Source organism: Artemia franciscana, chromosome 8 (assembly GCF_032884065.1).
Source record: "Artemia franciscana chromosome 8, ASM3288406v1, whole genome shotgun sequence".
Taxonomy (NCBI): domain Eukaryota; kingdom Metazoa; phylum Arthropoda; class Branchiopoda; order Anostraca; family Artemiidae; genus Artemia; species Artemia franciscana.
The window spans coordinates 27,234,555-27,258,132 of record NC_088870.1 but is presented as its reverse complement, the minus strand read 5'-3'; the positions used below and the strand labels follow the sequence as shown (position 1 = coordinate 27,258,132).

The window sequence follows — 23,578 nt, the reverse complement described above, 5'->3', positions numbered from 1 at the left end:
TACTGTTACTGCTACTACTAATGCATCACTGTCACTGCAAATACCTCTCCTTCTACCACCTTAACTACTGTGACACTAGTGTTATTAAGGCTATGTCTATTAAGGTATAATTTGAGAGAATATTGATGGCAAGTTTGAACTAACACTATGTGCATTCAGATTGTAAAGAGAGCATATCTTAAGAATTGATTCGTGTATTAAGTTGGAATTCTCAGTAAATGCAAAGGGGAAGAACAACTGACCAAACGGCAATACGTGCACACTACTACTAATACTACTGCCACTGCTACATTTAGTAGTTCTACTACTACTATTACTATTACTTAAACTATACTACTTTTATTGTAACTACTTGTAAATCTAAGAGCATTAAGATGAAAATTTCAAGAAGCATAAGAATATATAGGATATCAAAAGGGCATGTCGACAATGTCGTAGCGGTAGCTAATTGCGTTAATTTGAGTATAAATACTACTGCTATGACTACTATTACACCTGTACCTAAGGGTATGAACGTGAAATTTTCTGGGAATTTTCAGGGGGAAAGTTAAAATGAATCACTAGAAAAAGGTGCAGGTTGTCAAAAGGACATATTAGCAATATCCTAGGAACAGTTTTATGTGTGAAATTAAAACTTTCAAGGCTTGTTTTGGGGGATGTTGAACTAACCAAAAGATAGTATTTGCATCATAATACTACAGAAGCTAAGGGTATCAAGGCAAAATTTTGGGCAATATTGAAACTGTATTAAACTATTTCGAAGCACATTATGCCCACATAGGTTGTCAAGAGGACGTCAAAGCAATGTTTCGGGAATGGTTGATGGTGTTCAAAAAGTTGAAATTTTCATCGTGTGTTTGACATACTGCTACTAATGCTACTAATCCTACTGCAACTATTGCTACTACACAAGCTAAGGGTGTTAGGATGAAGCTTTCAAGGAATATTTAGACTGATGTTGGACTATATTAAAACAAACTGTGATCGTATAGATTGTTAAAAGAGACCTTATCCTAATTAAATTTATTAAGTTAGACCTTTCGGGGTAAACTGTGGCGGATTTTGGACGAGCCAGAAGACACTATGTGTATAGTTTTAATGTTACCTCTACGGTTACTGTAACTAATGACACTAACGGCATTAAGTTGAAACTTTTAGAGAACATCTAGGGGGAGTTTCAATTAAACGAAAAAAACTATATGCATGCAGTTGTTAAAAAGGCATATAAGCAATATCATAAATAACGCTGCTCTATCATAGCTACAAATATCAGTAATATTTTCAGGGAGCTAATTTGATTGGAACTTAAAAGTTATAGTGCCCTTTTTAAGAGTCGAAAGTGACTGAAGGACAATCAGCCCTCCTCTTTAGCCCATAATTTTTCAAACACTTCCTCCCAAATTTTAAAACAGCCACTTTGTTCAGCATAGCTGAACGGTCTAGTAACTATATCTCTAGGATTATAGGGTAGGTCAACCCTCACAGTTATGCAATTTGTCCATTATGCTTTAAAACTAAATCCCATGAAAAACTGAGGATAGTAAGTTCAAAGTTTTGAGGCTTCTGCTATTACTACTTCTGCTCTTAAAATTTAACTAAATCAGAAGAGCGAAAGTGTATCAAGACTGTCAAAAAGCATAGAGGAAATTTTTTGGGAATGATATTTAGTTTTATTTTTCATGTCAATTAGAGGAGGCATAAAACGAAATTAAACACTACTGTTTGTTTCAGGATTTCCAAAAGGGAGAACGTTGTTAAAAATTGTTGAAAAAGTTTCTCCAGCATACAAATAGCAGGCCAAACTATTAAATCTTAAAAAACTTAAGGATTTAAACTATTATTTTCTTTTCCCCTGAAAAAGACATGTCAATATAAAACGAGCAGAAATTAATTAAGAAAACTTTTACCTCAAAATAAGTTTTCAAAGAAAAGTAATGAACTCCATTAAACCAAAAATGAGCAAAAATAGAATCAGATAATCTACCAAGCGCAAAACTACCACAAATCAGTATAAATAAACAAATGAAACACAAAACGAACAGAAATTCGAATGAATAACCGTACCAAACTCAAAACGAATAGAAATTAACATAGTAGGGCTCGCAACCCCTATACCTTCTCAAGACTAGAATATAATTTGCTTAATTGAAAAAAATACAAATGAATGTGCATTGTCTGTTTAACATACATATGCTGATATTTATTCCTTAAAATCTTAATGATTTTATATTTATTAAAGTTGTAAATGTGAAAACATTTAAAATTAATTTTTTAAGTAAAGCTAAAATTATGTTCTGGCCTTGAGAATGCATAGAGGTTGTTAGCCCTACTCATGTTTATTTTTGTTCGTTCCGAGTTTGACTCGGTTATTTATTATAATTTCTGTTTGTTCTGGGTTCCATTTATTCATTTATGCTGATTTGTGGTAGTTTTACACTTGTTAGATTATTTGATTCTATTTTTGCTCATTTTTCGTTTAATTTAGTTCATTACTTTTCTTTGGAAAACTTATTTTGTGGTAAAAGCTTTTTTAATTAATATAAATAAACAATAATAAATTAGTGGGTTTTTTCCCTTGAGACGTGAAGCATTATTACTGAAAAAAATTGAAAACTGACCTTAGAGGGACTTAATAGGGAGAAAAAGACATTTAACTAATAATAACGGTTAGGGGCCCAATTTTTTGTTTACTGAGGAAACAAAAAATTACAATTAGGAAATTTATCTGTTATTTAGAGTCAAGGCCCCAGCAGAAAGCTTGCGTCTCCTTTCTTCTAAAATGACGTTTAAATGACCTAGCTCCGGAAAAAGGTATACAGAGATTAAGAGAAAGTTAAAAGAATGCAAACCGAAGGTGATCTTTCAGATAGACTAAAACTTGTGCTATCTAGTGTATCCTGGCAAAATTCTAGGATTTTCTTTTTTTTACATAGGGATGTTACGACTCCATAAAATGGCTTGTTCCACTATATTGCTTTAACAAAAGTGTACACTGAAAGACAAATAACGATTCCATGGTATCAATATCCTTTATTAGTTGCAGCAGTGCACTAAAATAAACTTATAGAAAAAAGAGGCGCTGAAAATATCAAGGCAAGATTTTTCAATAACTAACTTACTCAGTTTGTTATCGAATGAGCCAACAGGCTATTTGAGTTCATAAAATATGTATTTTGCATAGATAAGGCACCTATGCTCATTTTCTCGGGGGAAACGGGAGAGGGATTGAAACTCGAAGTAAAACATGCACATCAAAAATAATATAGGGAATAATGGTGAGATGTTACTAATTTTGAGGATTTTGAAATCTCGAGATTTTACAGGAAAGCGAAATGGGCCTTAAGGTGCCATCTCCACTGTTCTCGTGTCTTGACCTGCTTTTCTCTTAAGTATTTTGCTTCTACAGTTTAAATGTTCGCTGTATTTGAAATTCACTGTTCATACCTTTTGGACGTAAAAGAAGTTAACTTTTTTTTTCTCTGTCTACAAAACTACTGAGTCTATTCAAATGTACCTTTTTTTAAGGATGTTCAAGTTAGTCATATTTTTGTTATCTCCTCTTAAGGAATAAAACATAACGACTTAATATTTCAGGCCGTCAGATGCAAATTATTTGAAATTACCCCAAGTAACCCCTCTCGAAAATGGACTAATGAAGCCAAGAAATTGGTAGTAGATTTGGAAGATAAGCCACAACTTCTTTGCGAGATAAGAAAGGTAAATGTTATTCTTAATACTGCTATTGTTTCCCAATCTAGTGGTGGTTTTAAGCCGCCTGCTACACCCTGATTAACGCCCCTCCCCCATCCTCTATCCTGTTTAAAGGTTCTGCTTTGTCAAGTCCATAATGAAATGCCACAGGTTTGGTAATTTTTGTAGTCTCATTTCACGCTTCTCTAGATTCTTTTTACCCCATTTGGGTAGGAAAACCTCCTCGGTGTACACTCTTTGTTATCATCCAGAGAACATATCCAGGTCAACTAAGCTGCTTTTGTAAGATAAAAAATTAAGTTGATTCGAACCACCCTATTCAATAAGAGTTACGTTCGACCCAATATCAGTATTCTTAATGACGGTTAGTTAGCTCAATGTTTTAGTGGGTTTTCTTTTTTAATGTTGTTGTTCTGTGATTTATGTTGTTGTTTTTTTAATCACTTTTGGCTCGTTTTTAGATTCTGTAAATATAGAAAACCCTTGTATTTTCTATATTGCCTGGGAGTCAGCGGACTGAGTTGATCATTATGGTTATGCGTGAACGAAATCACCTCATTTTATTTCGACTATAACGCTGCTCATATAAACAAAATCCGTCGATTTCTTCAAGTGCTTCGTCCCTTACCTGTATAGTACCTTGGGTAGTAATTTTTCTCTCAACTTTGCCTTCTTCACTTTTGTACTGAAATGGAGATCATAACTTGTTGATTTAGACGATCTTGAAAGCAATCGTAATCCTCTACGCTGACCCCATGTAACCCAAGACCAACTCCATAATCTGGCCGGATGTCATCTTACTATCCCATTGGAATCCTGCTTCACTAACTTCCTCTAGGGCTATGCACAATATAAGGTCTGTCATAGGAGCAAGTGCTAGTGGAAAAGATGCAACTTTGTTTGGCACCGGACTCTTTTCAAATTCATCCTTTAAGCCAGTTATCCACCTTAACTCTTTTTTGTTAATTTGAAAGAGGGCCGCTATAACTTTTGTCAACTTCTGACATTTTATGTCATTAAGAACTTGAAAATCCCTAGTTTATCTGCTGAATAAAGGTCTATTCACAACCAATAAAACCAACCACTAATATTGTCTTTAACTAAGAATTTTTCTTGCACAATTTCAACGAAAGTGTGGTATTGTTTTATCAATCTTTAAGAATGAATACTCTTACACAACGTTAATTTTGAGAAAAAGTAATTTTAATTACGTTTTTTTTATTTTTTTATTGCTATTTTGAAAATGAGTATTAAGGCTTATTTATTTTTCTGTTGAAAAAGTTTTTCTCTGGTTTTCGCCGTTGCTTGGGTTGAATGGACACAATGTGATTTAGCTGCATTTGCTTTACCTGTCTGTAATTTGGGAAAGATGTTGCATATACGCATTGAGAATTAGTTTCCCGGTTAAATTTTAATGCTTTTATGTTTTTGTTAAAAAAAAAGAGTATTTGAGCATTTAGAATGACAAACGAAAAAAAAAAGTATTTTGAATAACGCTAGTAAATAAGTATAATTGGGTAAGGATTTGATTTTTCCTTTATAGAAGAACTTTTCTTAACAGTATAAAATTGTTCAGTATTGTTTTCCTTAAGCCTGAGATTCCACGGAATACACTATCTTATGGCAGACATTTGGCAGGATTGCCAGTGACGAAGCGGTGACTGAAATTTGCAGAATTAGTTTCCTATTGTACATACGACTCTCAAGTCACCATGAGAAGATTTTAACATCTACTCCCCTCTAATACCGTAGTTTAACTCTTTGCACTATTTCATTATTTAAATTTTTTGCCGTTAAATGTCAACTATCGGAAAACCAATTTTTTCCCCCTAATGTTTAGTCTTATCAAATTTCATCCTTTTCCAGCACATTTTTGGTGACTATGCTTCATTTTTGATATGAGGCATTGGTATTTGCACCAATATTTGGGGAAGGGCAGCCCCTATACTCCCTATGATTATGATGGAGGGAATGGGACGTGAGTCCTTTTAGGCAAAATTTGCAAGAATCAGACTAAAACAATGCTTTTAGTCGCTTCAAAGCTAAGGCCCTTGAAAAATTGTTGATGGTCTGTTTATTCCATCAGAAAAAATTAACTAAAGCTGTTGTTTCACCTTCTCCAAAACCTTTGTTTCCTTATAAAAAATAATTATTTTGGTGGCCATTAAGTAATTATAAAAAAGTAACGTTATGGACGTGGACAAGTATTACGATGGCATTTAAGGCTTTTCAACAATGTGATTCTACCAGGTATTTACGCAGGAATCTATATTGAGGTCTGGAAAGAGGACAAATAAGAAAAAGAGCTATTAATGGGTAAACTTTAAAAGAAATAAGAGCCAAGGGCTAATACGGCACTTGTGGTCAGGTCGGAACCTAAAATTAGACTCGGTACTAGAGTTATTGATTTTGCTGTCCGCAAGCAGTAGTTCCTTTCTCTTTCACACAAAGAGAAGCCAATCTTAAAAACTAAAGAAACAAGAGCCAAGAGCTCATATGACACTTGTGACGAGGTCAGAACCTAAATATAGACTCGTTACTAGAGTTATCGATTTTTCTGTCCGTAAGCCAGTAGTAACTTTCTCTTTCACACAAAGAGAAGCTAATATTAAAAACTAAAGAAACAAAAGCCAAAAGCTCATATGGCACATTTGACGAGTTCGGAACCTAAAATTCGACTCGGTGCTAGAGTTATCGATTTTGCTGTCCGTAAGTCAGTAGTAGCTTTCTCTTTCACACAAAGAGAAGCCAATTTTAAAAACTAAATAGACAAGAGCCAAGAGCTTTTATGGAACTTGTGACGAGGTCGGAACCTAACATTTGACTCGGGACTAGAGTTATCGATTTTGCTGTCCGTAAGTCAGTAGTAGCTTTTTCTTTCACACAAAGAGAAGCCAATTTTAAAAACTAAAGAAACAAGAGCCAAGAGCTTTTATGGCACTTGTGACGAGGTCGGAACCTAAAATTTGGCTCGGTACTAGAGTTATCGATTTTGCTGTTCTTTGTTTTATTACTAAGATAAACTTCCAAATACTGTGCTCCTGTAGTCTCTTCTTATTCGGCATTTTACCTGTAAAGAAGATAAATTACCTACACAGGGTGTTTCTTTTCTTCTTTATGAATTGTATTGTACTATTTTTTTTTATTTTGTCATTGTTGTATTCTTTTTGAATTTTCTTTTGGATGATTTATCTTTTTGGAAAGGTCTGGAAAGGGGACAAATAAGAAAAAAGAAACATCAGAAATGGTGCAGAAAACAGTAAAAACAGTTATAATCATGAGGTTTTGGGAGAGTTTTGCCCGCAAATATCTGTTTACCTCCAAACCTACCAAGACCGTGCAGAATAGTTTCGTTTTTTAGTAAAAGAAAAGTTTTGAATATTAAATATTTACATCGAAATAGGGAATATGGCAACAAAGAACAAAATACAAAATTCCGGGGCTTTGTCAGCTCCATAAGCAGAAAGTTGTTTTAAGCCCATTTGTAACGAGATTTTTTTTTTTTTATTTTTTTTTTTTTTTCAAACAGTTCGTGGTAACGAACTGTAGTAAGGAGCGACCCGGCTCAATAGTAAATGAAACTAAAAAACGGATACTAAAAGATTTTGATGCTAAAATATACATCAAAAGAATCAGATTTTCATGCTGATTTAAAATATATAAGTTTCATCAAATTTAGTCTTTGTCATCAAAAGTTACGTGCCTGAAAAAATTTGCCTTATTTTAGAAAATAGGGGAAAACACCCCCTAAAAGTAGGTCTTAACGAAAATCACGGAAAATCATTGGTGTGATTTTCGTTAATCTTAACGAAAATCACACCGTCGCATTCGGCATATCAGAGAACCCTATAGCAAAATTTTCAAGCTCCTATCTACAAAAATGTGGAATTTCGTATTTTTTGCCAGAAGACAAATCACGGGTGCGTGTTTATTTGTTTGTTTGTTTGTTTGTTTTTTTTTTTTGTTTTTTTTTCAGGGGTCATCGTATCGACCAAGTGGTCCTAGAATGTCGCAAGAGGGCTCATTCTAACGGAAATGAAAAGTTCTAGTGCCCTTTTTAAGTGACCAAAAAAATTGGAGGGCACCTAGGCCCCCTCCCACGCTCATCTTTTCTCCAAAGTCAATAGATCAAAATTTTTGAGATAGCCATTTTGTTCCACATAGTCAAAAACCATAAGAACTATGTCTTTGGGAATGACTTACTCCCCCACAGTCCCTGGGGGAGGGGCTGCAAGTTACAAACTTCGACCAGTGTTTATATATAATAATGGTTATTGGGAAGTGTACAGTCGTTTTCAGGGGATTTTTTTTGGTTTTGGGGGTGGGGTTGAGGGGAGGGGCTATGTGGGAGGATCTTTCCTTGGAGAAATATGTCATGGGGGAACAGAAATTCAATGAAAAGGGCGAAGGATTTTCTAAAACTACTATAAAAAAAACAATGAAAAAATAAACATTGAAAAGTTTTTTCAATTGAAAGTAAAGAGTAGCAATGAAACTTAAAACGAACAGAGATTATTACGCATATGAGGGGTTCTAAAAATACTTTAGCATAAAGAGCGAGGTATTTAGGAGGAGATAAATACCTCGCTCTTTATGCTATTGTATTTTTAGTAATTTCAACTATTTATTCTACGGCCTTTCTGATTCAGAGGTCGTTCTTGAAGAATTGGGACAAAACTTACGATTTAGTGTAAAGAACGAGGTATTAACGAGGGTACAAACCCCCTCATATACATAATAAAAATGAAAGAATATAAAAGTTTGTTACGTAAGTTAATTCTTAAGTTACGTATATTTTTTACTAATAAAAAAATTCGTTAAAAATTAAAATCTATAGTTGCCTTTTTATTTAACCGAAAAATTACATAAAATGGCTAAGAGAAAGCCATTTAGCCAAAAAAGGAATTAATATGCAAATTTCATTTTAAGAATTTATTTGTGGAGAGACAAAATCAAACATGCATTAATTCAAAAACGTTCAGAAATTACATAAAAAAAACTAGTTTTTTTAACTGAAAGTAAGGAGCGACATTAAAACTTAAAACGAACATAAATTACTCCGTATATGAAATGGGTTGTCCCCTCCGCAATCCCTCGCTCTTTACGCTAAAGTTTGACGCTTTGCCACAATTCTGCTTTTTAAAACAATTAAAAGCTTTAGCGTAAAGAGGGAGGGATTGCGGAGGGGACAACCCATTTCATATACGGGGTAATTTCTGTTCGTTTTAAGTTTTAATGCCGCTCCTTACTTTCAGTTAAAAAAACTAGTTTTTTTTATGTAATTTAATACTAAGATCTAGCTAGGGGTAATTTGAGCCAATCGGAATTTTCAGCCAATCGAAAAATTCTACAAATATATTCTGATAGGCTGAAATTAGTGCTAGCAACTTCTTGGTATAAGTAAAATCTCATTGTGAATATGTACTCAAAAGGGAATTCCTTTTGCAAGGTTCGCAAAAACATTACAAAAAAAACGAAATACACCAGAATCATGGGATATTTATGAGTATATATAGGAATATACAGTTATATTTATGAAAAGCATGATTTTTTGGGTTGAGGGAGGTTGGAAGCTATATAATTTTGGAATGGATGACAACTCCTTGGATATCCTTAAGTTCTATTATGACAACAAAAAGGAAGAAGAAATAACATAGAAAACTGATTTTGTTTGTTTTAAAAGTCTATCGTAATGAAATATAGTATTAACTGGGGAAATATAATCCTCGTATATTATATGGATTTGTTCCTCCATTCAAGAACAGCACAATACTTGGCACCTTTAATTCTTTGAATCTTGCCAAACTCATAGTTTACACAATTTGATGTCCTGACCTATTCCTGACCCGGCAGACAGGTCACAGGTACCTAAAATTGGGTTCCAGCTAAGCTGCATATTTCTGTTCTATAGAACCTCCTTGGTGGTAGCTTGGTGGCTCGTGTTTAATAACACATTCGAGGTAAACGAAGAGTTGTGGTGTGGCTGACGATCGCCTGGCCTCCTTGTGGTTTCTGCTAAATTTTAACTGTTTTCCAATAATGCTTTAATAATAGTGGCTCGTTTAGATGTATTTACTTTACATGTTGGAATAGAAGTTTTCTAAAAATGAGGTAATTAGTTTTTTGTACGATCAAGTTCAACTTGTTCTAAGCAACTAGGTGCGGTTCCAGACTCAACTGTAGGTTTTCATTTGAATATGATCTTCCATTTGGCTAAAAGTATTTCTTCAACAAGTGGGTAGTTGTTGCTCTCTTAGTAACCATAGTGTACGCTTAGCGATGAAATATTGTTTCCCGTGACCATTGCTGGTTTGCTGCGTAAGAAATCTATTAGAAGTATTCATATAAACGGTAATACAAACAAAACACTGCAGAAATTCAGATTCGAAACAAAACCAAATCCTTGTTTTAGACTTAAATGGAGGAACATTTCTTTATAAATAGCGCTAACCCTTTTGACATTCTTGTCTTGTCTATCACATAAGAGTAAAACCTTAACCAAATCTTTTCACTCTGCTAAACGAAACGCCGGCTCTTTGACTATAATCCTTAGTGCTAAGGGGGTCTGATAATTCAGACATTCTGTCACTTTTGTTAATATAAGCCTCAAAGTCGGGTCGAAGCTATTTTTCCCTTTCCTAAAATGGCATTCATAAAACGAAATTTCTCTTCTGGACAAAAAGAGTGACATTGAAACTTGTCAATGAACAGAATTATTGCTTTAAGAACTATCAGAATCAAAATGAAACATTTTTTTCACTTTGTAATTTTAAGGTTGCTCATTTAATGTCTAAATGACTAAGTAAAGTAAAGGCAAACCAATTTTAGTTAGTAAAATTGGCTTCTACATATCAAAAAAACAATGTCAGGTTTTATTATATTCTTATTGTTTGGGAATATCCGTAGACAATGTAAGGTTTATAATCGGAGTGAAGTGAGAGGGAAATCCTGGCGTTTGAATTTCGTGAACCATGAAATGGGTGTGAGCTAATATTATTATGTCTATTTGGTCACGCCAAATCCGGAAGTTCTTCATCTCTACTTTTATTATTCCGAAAAGCTTTCGGAACCAGCATATCGGTGTTTGTCGCCTCACCATGGTTTAATTCGTTTGTTTTATTAATTTTATTGATTTAATGTTATTGTTATTTGATTGTTATTGGTAATTAATTTTTTTATTATTTTTTATGTAATGTTATTGTTGATTTTCGTTTTTGAACCACATTTTTTTTAGTGTTTACTCCACTATTTATCTTGTGATGTAAGTGGGTTATAAATAGATATTATAATATTAGTATTATTATCTTCGTCTCTGGTTCTTGATTTGAACCTGGTTGTAGCTCTTAGTGTAGTACAACCACTAGACTAATCTATATGAGTTTGTCTTTTGCCTACTGTGGAGGATTTAGGATGCTAAAGTCCTCTTCATATGCCGGAATACTTCTGTTGGTTTTTATAGTTTTTTTTTGCTCTCTGACACTCTTTACTTTCATTCGTTAAAAACTTTTTATTTCAATTCTTTGTTCAAAATTTTAATCCAAAATGTTTATAATGTGACTACGCTTCTTATGAAGCTTATCTGTTAGCCCTTAAACCAAGAACATGGCATTTGTGTACATTTGTTTATTTGTATAAAGAAGGGAAGGTCTGTGGAATCATAGCATGCTCTAGATAACATTTCCGTGTGGTGCAAATTCCAACAAGGTTTTATCATTCTCATCTCCTAATACAGTCATTTGTGTCTGTCGTATCGCTTCCCCAATATGTCTTTTGAAAAGCCTAAAACACTTTTTATGAAAATATCCCTAATAGATCTTCAGTCGAACAACCCATAAAAAGCTCATTTTTCTACGAAGATCTATTTAAGAACCCTTCTCTAGTGAAATTTGCAATTCTTAATACCTTTGGGTCTTTGCCCCGGGCAGCACAGGTGACAAAAAGGGCGTATGAGGTGGCTTAGTTGCGCTCTATTCGCTTCTTGCTCTTAAGAAGGGTTCTAGAACTCTTGATATTAGCTTGAATGATATACTTTCCCGAAATTCTGCGACCGTTGACTCCATGCAACAACCCCTGTGGAAAAAAAATTAATTAAAATTGAATTTCACATAAAAGTATGACATAAATTATTTAACATAAAAGTATGAAATTTCCAATTTTCCTAGCTAGGGCCTTGAAACTTCTGTTTGGAGTTTATGAGTAGCCCGAATATGGCGATGTACTTTTCATCAATATTATCACTTATAAAGCGTTTCTTCTTTAGTTACTATTGGTATGAGTTGCTCTTTATTGAATGTTGAATGTATGATGCTGTGTTACAGAGCAGTATTGTCTTGCTATGACACATGTAGGTTAATAGTAATAAAGATTTTCAAACAGCTTAAAGTAGCATACGCAAGTAAAGAGGCACCCGCGCAAATAGTTGCTGAAACTCCAAAAAAAGTATCTGAATAACAGTTAATGCATCCCTTCTAACTAGAATAAGAAAATTTGTGTAGTTTTTGAAAAAAATGGATGCGTCCCTAAAATGGGATCCTTCTTATTGAAAGTCCCAAAATCTAACTCAGCATGTATATATGAGGGAGGATACCCCTTCCCGTAACCTCTTGCTGTTTATGCTAAAATTTGACTTCTCCCCTATGGTTTCAAAGTTAATTCTTTAACCTTATTAAATTCATAATCGTTTTGTTTCAGAATGCCTTTTGCATGGGACGTTTTTTTTTTTTTTTTTTTTTTTTTGTTTTTTTTTTTTTTTTTTTTTTTTTTTTTTTTTTTTTTTTTTTTTTTTTTTTTTTTTTTTTTTGGTTTAAACGATACATTTTCAGTTCAAATTGGTTTTGAAAAGAAATTATTAAATAATTCACCATTTTAACTACCAAATGCACTATACACCATAGTGTAAAGTACTTGTAAAACTTCAGCGTAAAAAGTAGGTAGTAGTCCCACCCTCAGGTACACGATAAACGTCGCTCTCTACTTACATTTGAAGAAAGCTTGTATTAATTTGTTTCTGTAAAGAAGGACACTTATGAAATAAAAACTGAGTAAAAATTAATACGCGGATGATCTGTTTTTAATGCCGCACATTATGTGACTTTTTTCAAACTTCCAGCCCAACTATTTAAATGTGCACTATTATTTACGTGTTTCTTCATTTGTTTTTTAGGTTGGCAGTATCCGTAATGAGCTTTATGAGACAACCTTCATCTATCATATTACTCTCCTCGAAGAAAGCTCTGACTACGATATATCAGTAACAGGTCACCTTGTTGAAGAAGGCTTAGCGACTTCTACCGGGCCAAGGTAATGTGTCAATACCCCTTGAATTGCCCTTGGCTTTATTGTAATTTAAGACCCAAATATTATACATTCCTAAAGAAAATTACAAACAAATACTGTCAAAATAGTTGTGGGCGCATATTTACCTCATTTGGTTCAACTCGAGCAGGAAAAATACAAAATAAACAAAACAAAGTCAAATCTAAAAGCTCGAGTAGGAAAAATATTTTCTTGAAAATTTTTTAACACCTTATTAGTTCTCCTTTTAAAATTGTGGAATGAGAAACATGCATAATTTCTTTTAGGCATTGCAAAATTGATGATTCTAACTCTCCAACACCCTCAGTATCTACGAGGAATCTTAATATCTGGCTAATATTAATAGAAATTAAAGCATTGTACCTTAAGAAATTTAGAAACCTTTTAAGTTCAATTTAAAAATTTGTGATTGCCAGTCTAATATGGCCAAAGCCATATTAGAAGGTGATCGTCTCCGAAAAAAGTGTTTATCTATAGAAAGCAAAAGTGAGCAATAACATAAAAAAGTCAAATAATGTTAATAGTAAGAGAGGAATCAAAGAAATAAAAGAATCTGTACATATATAGATACCACAACATCTGTACGATAATATATAGGTACCGTAACATATGTACATATATATATATATATATATATATATATATATATATATATATATATATATATATATATATATATATATATATATTTATATATATATATATATATATATATATATATATATATATTTATATTATATATATATATATATATATATATATATATATATATATATATATTTATATATATATATATATATATATATATATATATATATATATATATTTATATATATATATATATATATATATATATATATATATATATATATATATATATATATATATATATATATATATATATATATATATATATATTTATATATATATATATATATATATATATATATATATATATATATATATATATATATATATATATATATTTATATATATATATATATATATATATATATATGTACTTGAATTAGGTAAGATTGTCCAGCGTCTAGAAAAATGTCTCCAAAGTCAACACAGTGTATATAGAAGGGCTAAAATATTAAAAAGAAAGTGTGTAATCTGGCCGAACGGGCGTAAAGGCACGAATAAATTTTTGACGTTTGAGCGGCTTGAAACTTACAGGACGGGAAACCAACAGCTCATTCCAAAGAAATTTACTGGACTTTTCGATCAGTCCAGAACAAAATACTTCCCAGACTCGGAATAAGTTAGTCAGCCTAGAACAAAAAGGAATGTCGGAGTTGGAATATTTTCAATCACCTCAGACCAAAGGAGTCATCGGATATGGAATATATCGATTAGCTCAGAACAAATGTAGTTAACCAGCTCGGAGTAAATTTAATCAACCGGGCAAAAGAAGTTTCCGGATTTAAACGTTTTGATCAGACCAAAACGAAGTAGATGAATCTACAGTGCTTTTCATCAGCTAAACACAAAGGAGTCGCCGTACTTAAATATTTTCGATCAGCCCACACCAAATGGAGTTACCGAATTTCAATAATTTTTTATCAGTAGAGATCGAAAGAGTTACAGGACTTGAATATTTCCGACCAGCCCAGACCAAAGGGATTTGCCAGACTTGAAATATTTTCCATCAGCCCAGAAATAAAAGAAATATCGGACTAGAACATTTTTGATCAGCTAAAGCCACAAAAAAGGTACCGAATATGAAGTGTTTTTATGGTTGATTCCAAAAGGAGCTGCTGGATTCGGAACCTTTCTGTCAGCACAGACTAAATGGAGTCATTGGACTTGGAATATTTTGACCTGTCTAAACGAAATGACTTACAAGACTTGCAAATTATATATATATATATATATATATATATATATATATATATATATATATATATATATATATATATATATATATATGTATATTAGTTAGTGCAGACTAAAAGGAATTTTCCAACTTCCAATATTCCAAAGGAATATTTTCGATGATCGTTGAAATTCACCCTAAGCTTCTTGACTCTGACCAAAGACATTCTGGAATTGAAAATGCTTTTGAGGATGGAAATTTTTTCCGGTTGACTTGAAATGTACAGAGTAAATACTGAGTACGTGTTAAACCAAAGCAAATAACTTTAACCAAAACGCTGTAAGTGCATAAATTACTCTTTGATATCTGATCAGCTGGAGATTTATAACCTGTGCCAATGGGACTTTAACACACAATAATTTTTTTAAAAAAGGTTTAGGTAAGTGGACAACAACTTGTTTTTGTCTCATCGGCTCAAAAAAAGTAAATGTATGGTAGGTCAAAGGGAGCTCAAAGCACAAGTACTTTTTCCAAAAGGACTTAAGTGCATGAAAATCACTTTGTTGTCTGATCGCCTCCGATTTTACAGAGCACGCACTTATCCAAAGGGCTCCTACGCATATTGACCTTGGACTATTTGATCTCCAAAGTACAACATAATATTTTCGGCCCAAAGAGTTTAGCCTAAAATCTTGTAATTTGCCTTCTTTTGTACTACAGAAGTTGAGTGTCGGACTACCATGAAGTTCCTGTCATTTGAATTCGGTACAAAATTTAAAAGGACGATCACTCGTGTTATACTGCAAGGTGAAGGATGCAAATTAGAAAAACCACATAACCATCCAAAAAATTTAGGAAGGATAACACATTATGACTAAATGATCTAAGTGTTCTAGAATTTAACAAACCATGAACAGAGCTGTACCTTTCATAAAGTCATATTTATCAAGTTTGTTTGTTTGAAAGTGTATTCTTTAAAAACGATCATTAGTGCAAAGAATAAGAAAAAAAAATATTTCGTCAACCGTTTATAGTCAATCTAACTAGTTCCCATACCAGTGTTACTTCTTTGGCTAGGTAAATTATTCTTACCATTTTTATCTGAGTAGATTTTTAATTATGAACGTCTATGCGAACATCAAAACAACCTCCTTGTTTCTAAGTAAGTAATCAGATTAACGATGCTTCTTGACTACTAAGGCTCCTGCGTCGGCCCTGCAGTGGATTGCTGCAGTATGATTCGATCTCTGGGTCCTGTATTATCAAGCTAAGGTCAAACCCACTGTGCCACCACAAGATACCTCCTTGTTTCTTTTTCCACCAGATATTTAAATCAAAACAAGCACCGTGTACTCTCAAACCCTAGTAGTTGCAGCTCAAACTCTTGTTATTGATGGTATTTTTTAAATCCTTCACAACCTTGGGATTGAATCAGTGCTTATATTGCGATGTTTTCGTCAAGGTTTTCATTAGAATGATTGAGCATGATTAGAATGGATACTTCTTTATTACAGAAAAAGAATAAAGAATTTCTTTCGATTATATAAAGAGATAATAGTAAACACTATTGATAAAAGTTTTTAGATTTTCATTGACTATTAATTGTTGAGTATTTCAATACCTTTTTATTTTTAGTTCGAGGATTGCCAATCACAAGAGACCTGATAAGGCGAACGGAAAGCCCCTACCTAAGTCATTAAAACTGCAAGAAGACCGTGATCCAACTTTGATAAAGCACTACGACCGTACTAAGGTTCCCATCTAACTTAATATTGTTCTCATAATATATATATATATATATATATATATATATATATATATATATATATATATATATATATATATATATATATATATTATATATATATATATATATATATATATATATATATATATATATATATATATATATATATATATATATATATATATATATATATATATATATATATATATATATATATATATATATATATATATATATATATATATATATATATATATATATATATATATATATATATATATATATATATATATATATATATATATATATATATATATATATATATATATATATATATATATATATATATATATATATATATATATATATATATATATATATATATATATATATATATATATATATATATATATATATATATATATATATATAGGGCGATGCAATACTCTGATTCTAATCCTGACTCTACCTCGGTGTCTTAATTTTGATATCATGCCTGATATCCATTTCAAGAGTATTTGTCTTTTTTGAGCGTTATAGACAACCATTGGAAAGCTTTTGGTTGCCAAAGTATCTAATCAAGTTGGTATTAGACGTTTTTCCGATGCTGCAGTTGACTATCGGTCATTTGCTGTTCCTACATTCGAGGCTTTAAAACTAATAACAAAAACCGCACTCAAAAGTTAATCGTGTATCGTGAAATTAAAGTTCGTTTTCATCATAGCTAGGAAGACCATAAACAATGGACTATGGACTCTCTAAAGGGCCAAAGGTTTTCTTCGGAGTTTTTATTTTTCTTCGTAGATTTACTTACTTTTTTTGCTGCAATGGTGTGTTCATCTTGGATCTGCTAATGATTTGCTTTTTTTCGTATTCAACAATGTGATTTGTTCCAAGCATAAATTAATCATGTTTTTCTTTGTTTTAAAGCTAAAGCATCTGAAACGTCTTTTGCACCAGTCTTGGCTAATATCCAATTACCTCATATTAAATATGACTCTGTAGATGCGACTAAGTTGAATTTTTAAGCCAAGATGTCTCTGTATTCCCTAGACGCTTTATTGAACGATTGGGGGGGGATTCCCACTGTACCCATGATACTTCTGCGACAAAGGATTTCAGTTGGGGGAGGCTGGATCCAAATACCCCCTCCCCTTTTGCCTTCCCTTGGTGTGTATAACGCTTGTATGTTTTACAATTTTGCGTACTTAATTGCCCTTGAGAGGGTGTAAAGAGAGAATTCTTGAATATATATTGGAATGGAAGAGTAAGCACTCTTTGCTGTGAGTTGTTAGTAATGGTAGTTAGAATTTAATTTGGTATGCTCAAAGAAACCTATCCTTTCACCCGTTCGATTTGATAAATTTGAATTCCTCCCCTTCAAGAAAGGAACTTAGAAATAAAACTTGATTTTCAAGCGCGAGGTTCCATTGTCTTCAATTCATTTCTCTTACTTTCGGGCTTCCTGTAAAGTTTAAATATATCTGAAAATCCAATCATTTGCTTACTGGAACAGTATTATCGTGGAATGTATTTGTCCAATCATTAAAAATCCATCAGGTCTGGAACTCTCTGAGACTTGTTTATACAGGGAAGGGGGACCTGGTCCCAAAGGTGCAGACTTTTTTTTAATTACCATTATTAAATATATTTGAAAATCCAGTAATATGCTTACTGGACCTGTATTATCAAGGGACATACTAGTCCAATCATTTGAAAATCCATTCATAGGTACAGAAGGTTCTGAAACTTGTTTATACAGGGAAGGCGGCAAAATTTAAAAATGTAAAATGGTTTGGATATATGAAAAACATTTTAGAATTCTAAAAACTTTGAGATTCTTTTAAGAACCGGCGCCCAAAGGCACAGGGTGTTTTTTTTTTTTTTGCTTGCTTGCTTGGAAGAATAGGGAGATAAGCCTTGGAGAATGAACGGATTTGAAAACGAATAGATGAACGATTAAATGGCCAAAGCTATGTTCTCGTAAAATCAGAGGCACCGCTCTAGTGTTGCCAGGTCTTCAGTCTGTTGATTTTTTTTCCTGAGCCTCTTCATACTTTGAAGGGGGCTCATTTGATTTAAAATTACAAGTTTTATTCTCTGTTTTATCAATCAAAAAGTGATCGAGGGGCAAACAGCCTTCTTCCTATGCCCTTTTTAGCTGCTCTTCCTCTAAAAACATCCGTAAAATTTAGGAATTGCCATATTCTGTTCCTAATTGTCCAAATCAATCAATCGATCAATATTTGTTAATTCAAATTAAAAATATACAAAAACAATTTTATGCCCCAACAAAGAGCAGAGCAAAGAGCAAAGAGCAAAGACAAAAAACATACAAGGTAGGAGATAATAGGGGAGGCCACCCCAGCGTGAGAACATCACAGCAAAATACATATTAAAATCTATTATTAATCAATCCAGGCAAAGAACTATTTTTGAAATATGTTTTTTCAAAGAAAATCGACTTGTAAAACTTCGGGACATTTCTACTAAGTTAAGTTTATTTACAATATGAGGAATCTGGTATCTGATTGAGAATCTAGCTCTTTCTGATTTGATTGGCGGAAGGCTATACTTCTTGGAGTGGATGCAGTGGGCAGGAGAAGTGGGAGTTCCAATTATACCCAAATCATGGAAATAATTTTTTGAGGATTGGATATCATAATACCACATTGCTGTATGCACGTCCTTCAATTGTTTGAGATTAAGTATTTTGAAAAAAATATATAAAGTTTGGCTTTCTGACAGATTTTTAAGTCTCGAAGGGCGATGAACAAAAGTACCGAGAATTCTAATTGCCTTATTTTGAATTATCTGAAGAGGTTGCAGATGGACCATAAATGTGTTGAGATAAACTATGGGGCAATAATTAAGATATGGTTCAATTAGAGAATGGTATAAAATTTTAAGGATGGAAAAAGGAAACACCTGTTTCAATCTATGAAGACAACCTAGGGAATGGGCAAGTTTCAGTCTCAAATAATCAGAATGCTTACGGAAAGATAAAAGTTCATCGAGAATAATCTCAAGGTAACGAAATGAATGTACTCTTTTTATCCTACTTTGATTTACAATTAACTCATCTATGGTAATTTTATTTATCGCCCGCTGTGACCACCCGAAAATCATGAATTGAGTTTTAGAAAAGTTCAGAGCTAGGTAGTTACACACAAACCATTTATTCAAAGATTTCATTGCTGTCACCATTTTCTCAACCAACAAAGATCCAAAGGTCAAATAGCTTTTCTTCTGGGGATGATATTACTCCAAAAAGCACCGCAGTTGGGGAAGTAATTCATGCAAGTAGGCCATTGTTTACATACAGGGTTCGCTATTGAGAAAAGGGGCCTGGTCCCGAGTCTCCAAAAAGAGCCTTAGGTATTAAAGTCTGACTTTCAGGAAATGTTAAGGGGGATGTTGAACAAATTCAAAACACACTATGTTTATGCTGGTTGTCAAAAGAGGATATAAGCAATGAACGGCTAAAGGGATTAAGTTGAAGCTCACAGGAAATTTTTAGGGGTATGTTGAACTAATCAAAAAACACATTAATTTTGTGAAATTATTGAATTCATGAGATTGTAGTGGGGAGCTTCACTTGGATGTATATTATTCTTAATGCCCTTTTATTTGTATTGTATTCCTTTGTGTGTGTGTGTGTGTATTTTGGTAAGTGCGTACTACCAAAAGCAATACTTCTTCGCAACAAAGTTAGCCATGGTCATGACAAAGGTAAAATATTGCCCTGAAACAGGGGCGCTTCCAAAGCTTAATTTAGATATGCTGTGTATTTTCCAGAGGAGTTGCCTAAGGAGTACCCGTACCGAGTACCAGTACCCACATGAATGGCTGTCTATCAAACACTAAGCTGCATGATGTATACGGTTCGATTCCACTTTCTATGACTAAAATGAAAGAAATTTTAAAATCACTCGGTCAGGTTTTACAGATAAGGATGATAGATAGCCAGAAATTGAGAACTTTTTTGCCATCCATCTGGACCCAGGCGGACAGCACGTCATCTCTGAATGGCATAAGAAGCAGATTTGAGAAAGAATCTAAAGACAAATGAAAGTTTGCAGAAAGTGGTAAAGAGTGATGATGTGCATAGATTGAAGTGAAGGTGGAGCGTACGCAGTTTCGTTGCCCTCGGGCGGCCTTATGCAGTGAAACCTTTTTGGTCGAACGAATCTGAGATTGAACAGTTCCTGATTGGACCAAATGTTCCAAAAAAAGCTGTTCAAATAGGAACATATCAAATATCAAGAGCTTGAAGGCGATTCTTTAGTTCAGCTGATTAAAGTTGAGTAACTGGAAAGAGATTGGGGCGATCAGTCACCACACGCAGAGTGCTTGTATCCATCGAGAGGCTTAGTCAGCTCCATTCAAGTTGAACCGCCTTAGTGTGCGTATCTATGCTATTTGCCAGTGTTTAGAAAGAAAAATTGAAGCTTAAGAAAGGTGCTCTTGAGTCTGGTGTTATGCCTAATACAACATGATCATGACATCCCTTTCAAAATAATCCACAGATTAAGAAGATCCTCTTCTTTCTCTGTGTCTTCACTGTTTATGCAAAAATCTTTTCCGTTTCTTGTCCACAACTATAGCCTGTTGCCCCGTAAATAGATATTTATCTGATAGTCAGAAGACATATATCAGCTTTAAGTATCTTATGAGAAAATATTTCAATTTTCAAACAAATCGGTATTCCACCATAATTTTGAACCGAATTTACAGTTCTCTGTTTTAAGAGACAAGTGTCTCAATCTAATGTTGCAGATTTTTTTTAATAATTAGTTGCTGTATTTATTGATTCAAGTAATATTAGCTGAATTGTCCAAATATCGTTAAGTGTAAAGTATAAATCGTGTTTGAATAGTTGTAAGATGTTTGATTTCGTTGCCATTATGCTAATTTTATTGTATGATTTTTCATTTTAGTTTTTTTAATGCTATCTTTCATTTTAGGTTCGAATCGCTCACGTCGAGGATTTGGATCATATCTTTTTAAAATCCCTTAGTCATGACTTTCCTCACAAGAAGTTTTCAGCTTATATGGCGGATTTACCGAAGATCAAGGATGTAAAATCTTTAGAAAAGGTTGATAAGGTTGCCTATTATGATAAAGTCTCAGAGGTTTGGCGACGAGCATCTTTGAAGACCATATACTGCAAAAGGGGATTAGCATATGCAGAGGTATGTGATAATTATTTGTCCAAGACAATACTCTTTTTTTTACTCCTTGAAAGGTTGTATACTCCTGATATATTTTTTCCAACCCTCCTTGTTGATCTTGGAATGAATTTTTATACATTTACCAAATACTGCGCAGATATACACTTTTATTTCAGCGAAAATCCTATTGCATATTGTGATATAGGTAATGGAGATTAAAAAAAAAAAAAAAAAAAAAAAAAAAAAAAAAAAAAAAAAAAAAAAAAAAAAAAAAAAAAAAAAAAAACTATAATGAGATACGGAAATGGAAGAAGGCGTCAGGTTGTACCTTCATTTTTTTTCTTTTCACTTTACTTTTCAATTTAGAACTATTATTTTTATACCAATTGTCGAGCATGAGGGGCCGTGACATTTGATGGGATACAAGTTACATCGAAAATGGTTATCTCCAGCCCTATGGAAACAAATCTTGTGTTTAGGCTTAAAAAATCAAATAGACAAATCCTTCATTAAGTATTCGAAGCAATTTAAATGTCCTAAAAAAAGGAAAGTCCAAAACTTGTAAATAACGTCTCAATCTATAGATATAAATACGATGTAATAAAAATAATAATAAAAATAGGCAGCCAATTGAAAAAGGAGGAAAACTTAAGTCTAAGAATGGAACATAAAGATTCTCAAAAATAAATCAGTTATGAAAAGAAGAATTGCTCTCTCGTGATCTCAATGCTTGTTAAAAGTAATTTTTACTTTAGCAGATCCTTCGAAGGATTGTAGAAACAAGTCCTTAAGGAGAATCGCACTTTCCATAAATCAGTTATGAAAACAAGAATTGCTCTCTCGTGGATCTCAATCTTTCTAAAAAATAATTTCTATTTTAGGAGATACTTCGAAGGATTTCGATTTTTTTTAGGAGAAACAAGTCCTTAAAGAGAATCACACTTTTTATAAATCAGTTATGAAAACAAGAATTGCTCTTTTATGGATTTTCAATTCTTCTTAAAAATAATTTCTATTTTAGCAGGTACTTTGAAGGGTTGTGATTTTTTTTTTTTTTTTTTGAGAAACAAGTCCTTAAAGAGAATTACACTTATGTGTCACATTTCTTTTTTGTCGTGGATAGACATTTTCAGGCTGTTTTTCATTGTGTTCCTCCAGTATTATTTGGAGCATATTTATATAAATCAGTGCCTGTTGTGTATACAAATTTTTCAGTTACTATGGGTAATTCAACTAGGACATTTGGTATTTTCTTATTTTTAACGAATCTTTATGGGTATCAATTTGCAATCCGGAAGAACATTGACCGCGGTGCAAATAATGACAGTGACGTAAGTGCTTCTCATGTTTAAATTCAGAAGCAAGTCTTCGAAAAGTCTCAGATCTTCGGTATCACAACGAGGTTGCAAATCTTATCATGGACTTCATTGTCCCAAGTCGATGGTGTTGTATCCTGCTTCCGATTTTGAAATAGTCAGGATCTTCAATAGCTTGAAATGTTCTCCGACGTCGGGCCCTGATTGTATTCCGACTAAGGTAGTTAAGTTCATTCATCCTTCAATTATTTCTCCATTGACGAAGCGTATAAGTCTGTTTTTTGAAAGCAGAATTTTTCCTAGTTCTCTTTAGAGAGCTAAAGTAATTTTTTATATAAAAGTGGGCCTCGGGATGATTTAGTCAATTATCGACCTATATCTTTGCTCTCTGTTTTTAGCCAAAAATTTTAAATGGTCATGCTTTCCTGTCTACTTGCTTTTTTCGAGTTTTTTTCCCATGATTTTTAGTTTGGCTTCCGAGCTAAGCTTTCTA

At 32.9% G+C, this 23,578-nt stretch overlaps 1 protein-coding gene across 3 annotated transcripts in view; it reads left to right on the top strand.

The window, feature by feature from the left end:
• LOC136030231 (uncharacterized) overlaps nucleotides 1-23,578 on the top strand; it is a 177,828-nt gene that overhangs the window by 95,242 nt on the left and 59,008 nt on the right. For all 3 annotated transcript variants that reach the window (XM_065709048.1, XM_065709047.1, XM_065709049.1), the window contains exons 17-20: nucleotides 3,595-3,717; nucleotides 12,875-13,011; nucleotides 16,484-16,601; nucleotides 21,563-21,790. In XM_065709048.1, the coding sequence (XP_065565120.1) occupies nucleotides 3,595-3,717; nucleotides 12,875-13,011; nucleotides 16,484-16,601; nucleotides 21,563-21,790 (606 nt within the window). The remainder of the gene's footprint in view (nucleotides 1-3,594; nucleotides 3,718-12,874; nucleotides 13,012-16,483; nucleotides 16,602-21,562; nucleotides 21,791-23,578) is intronic.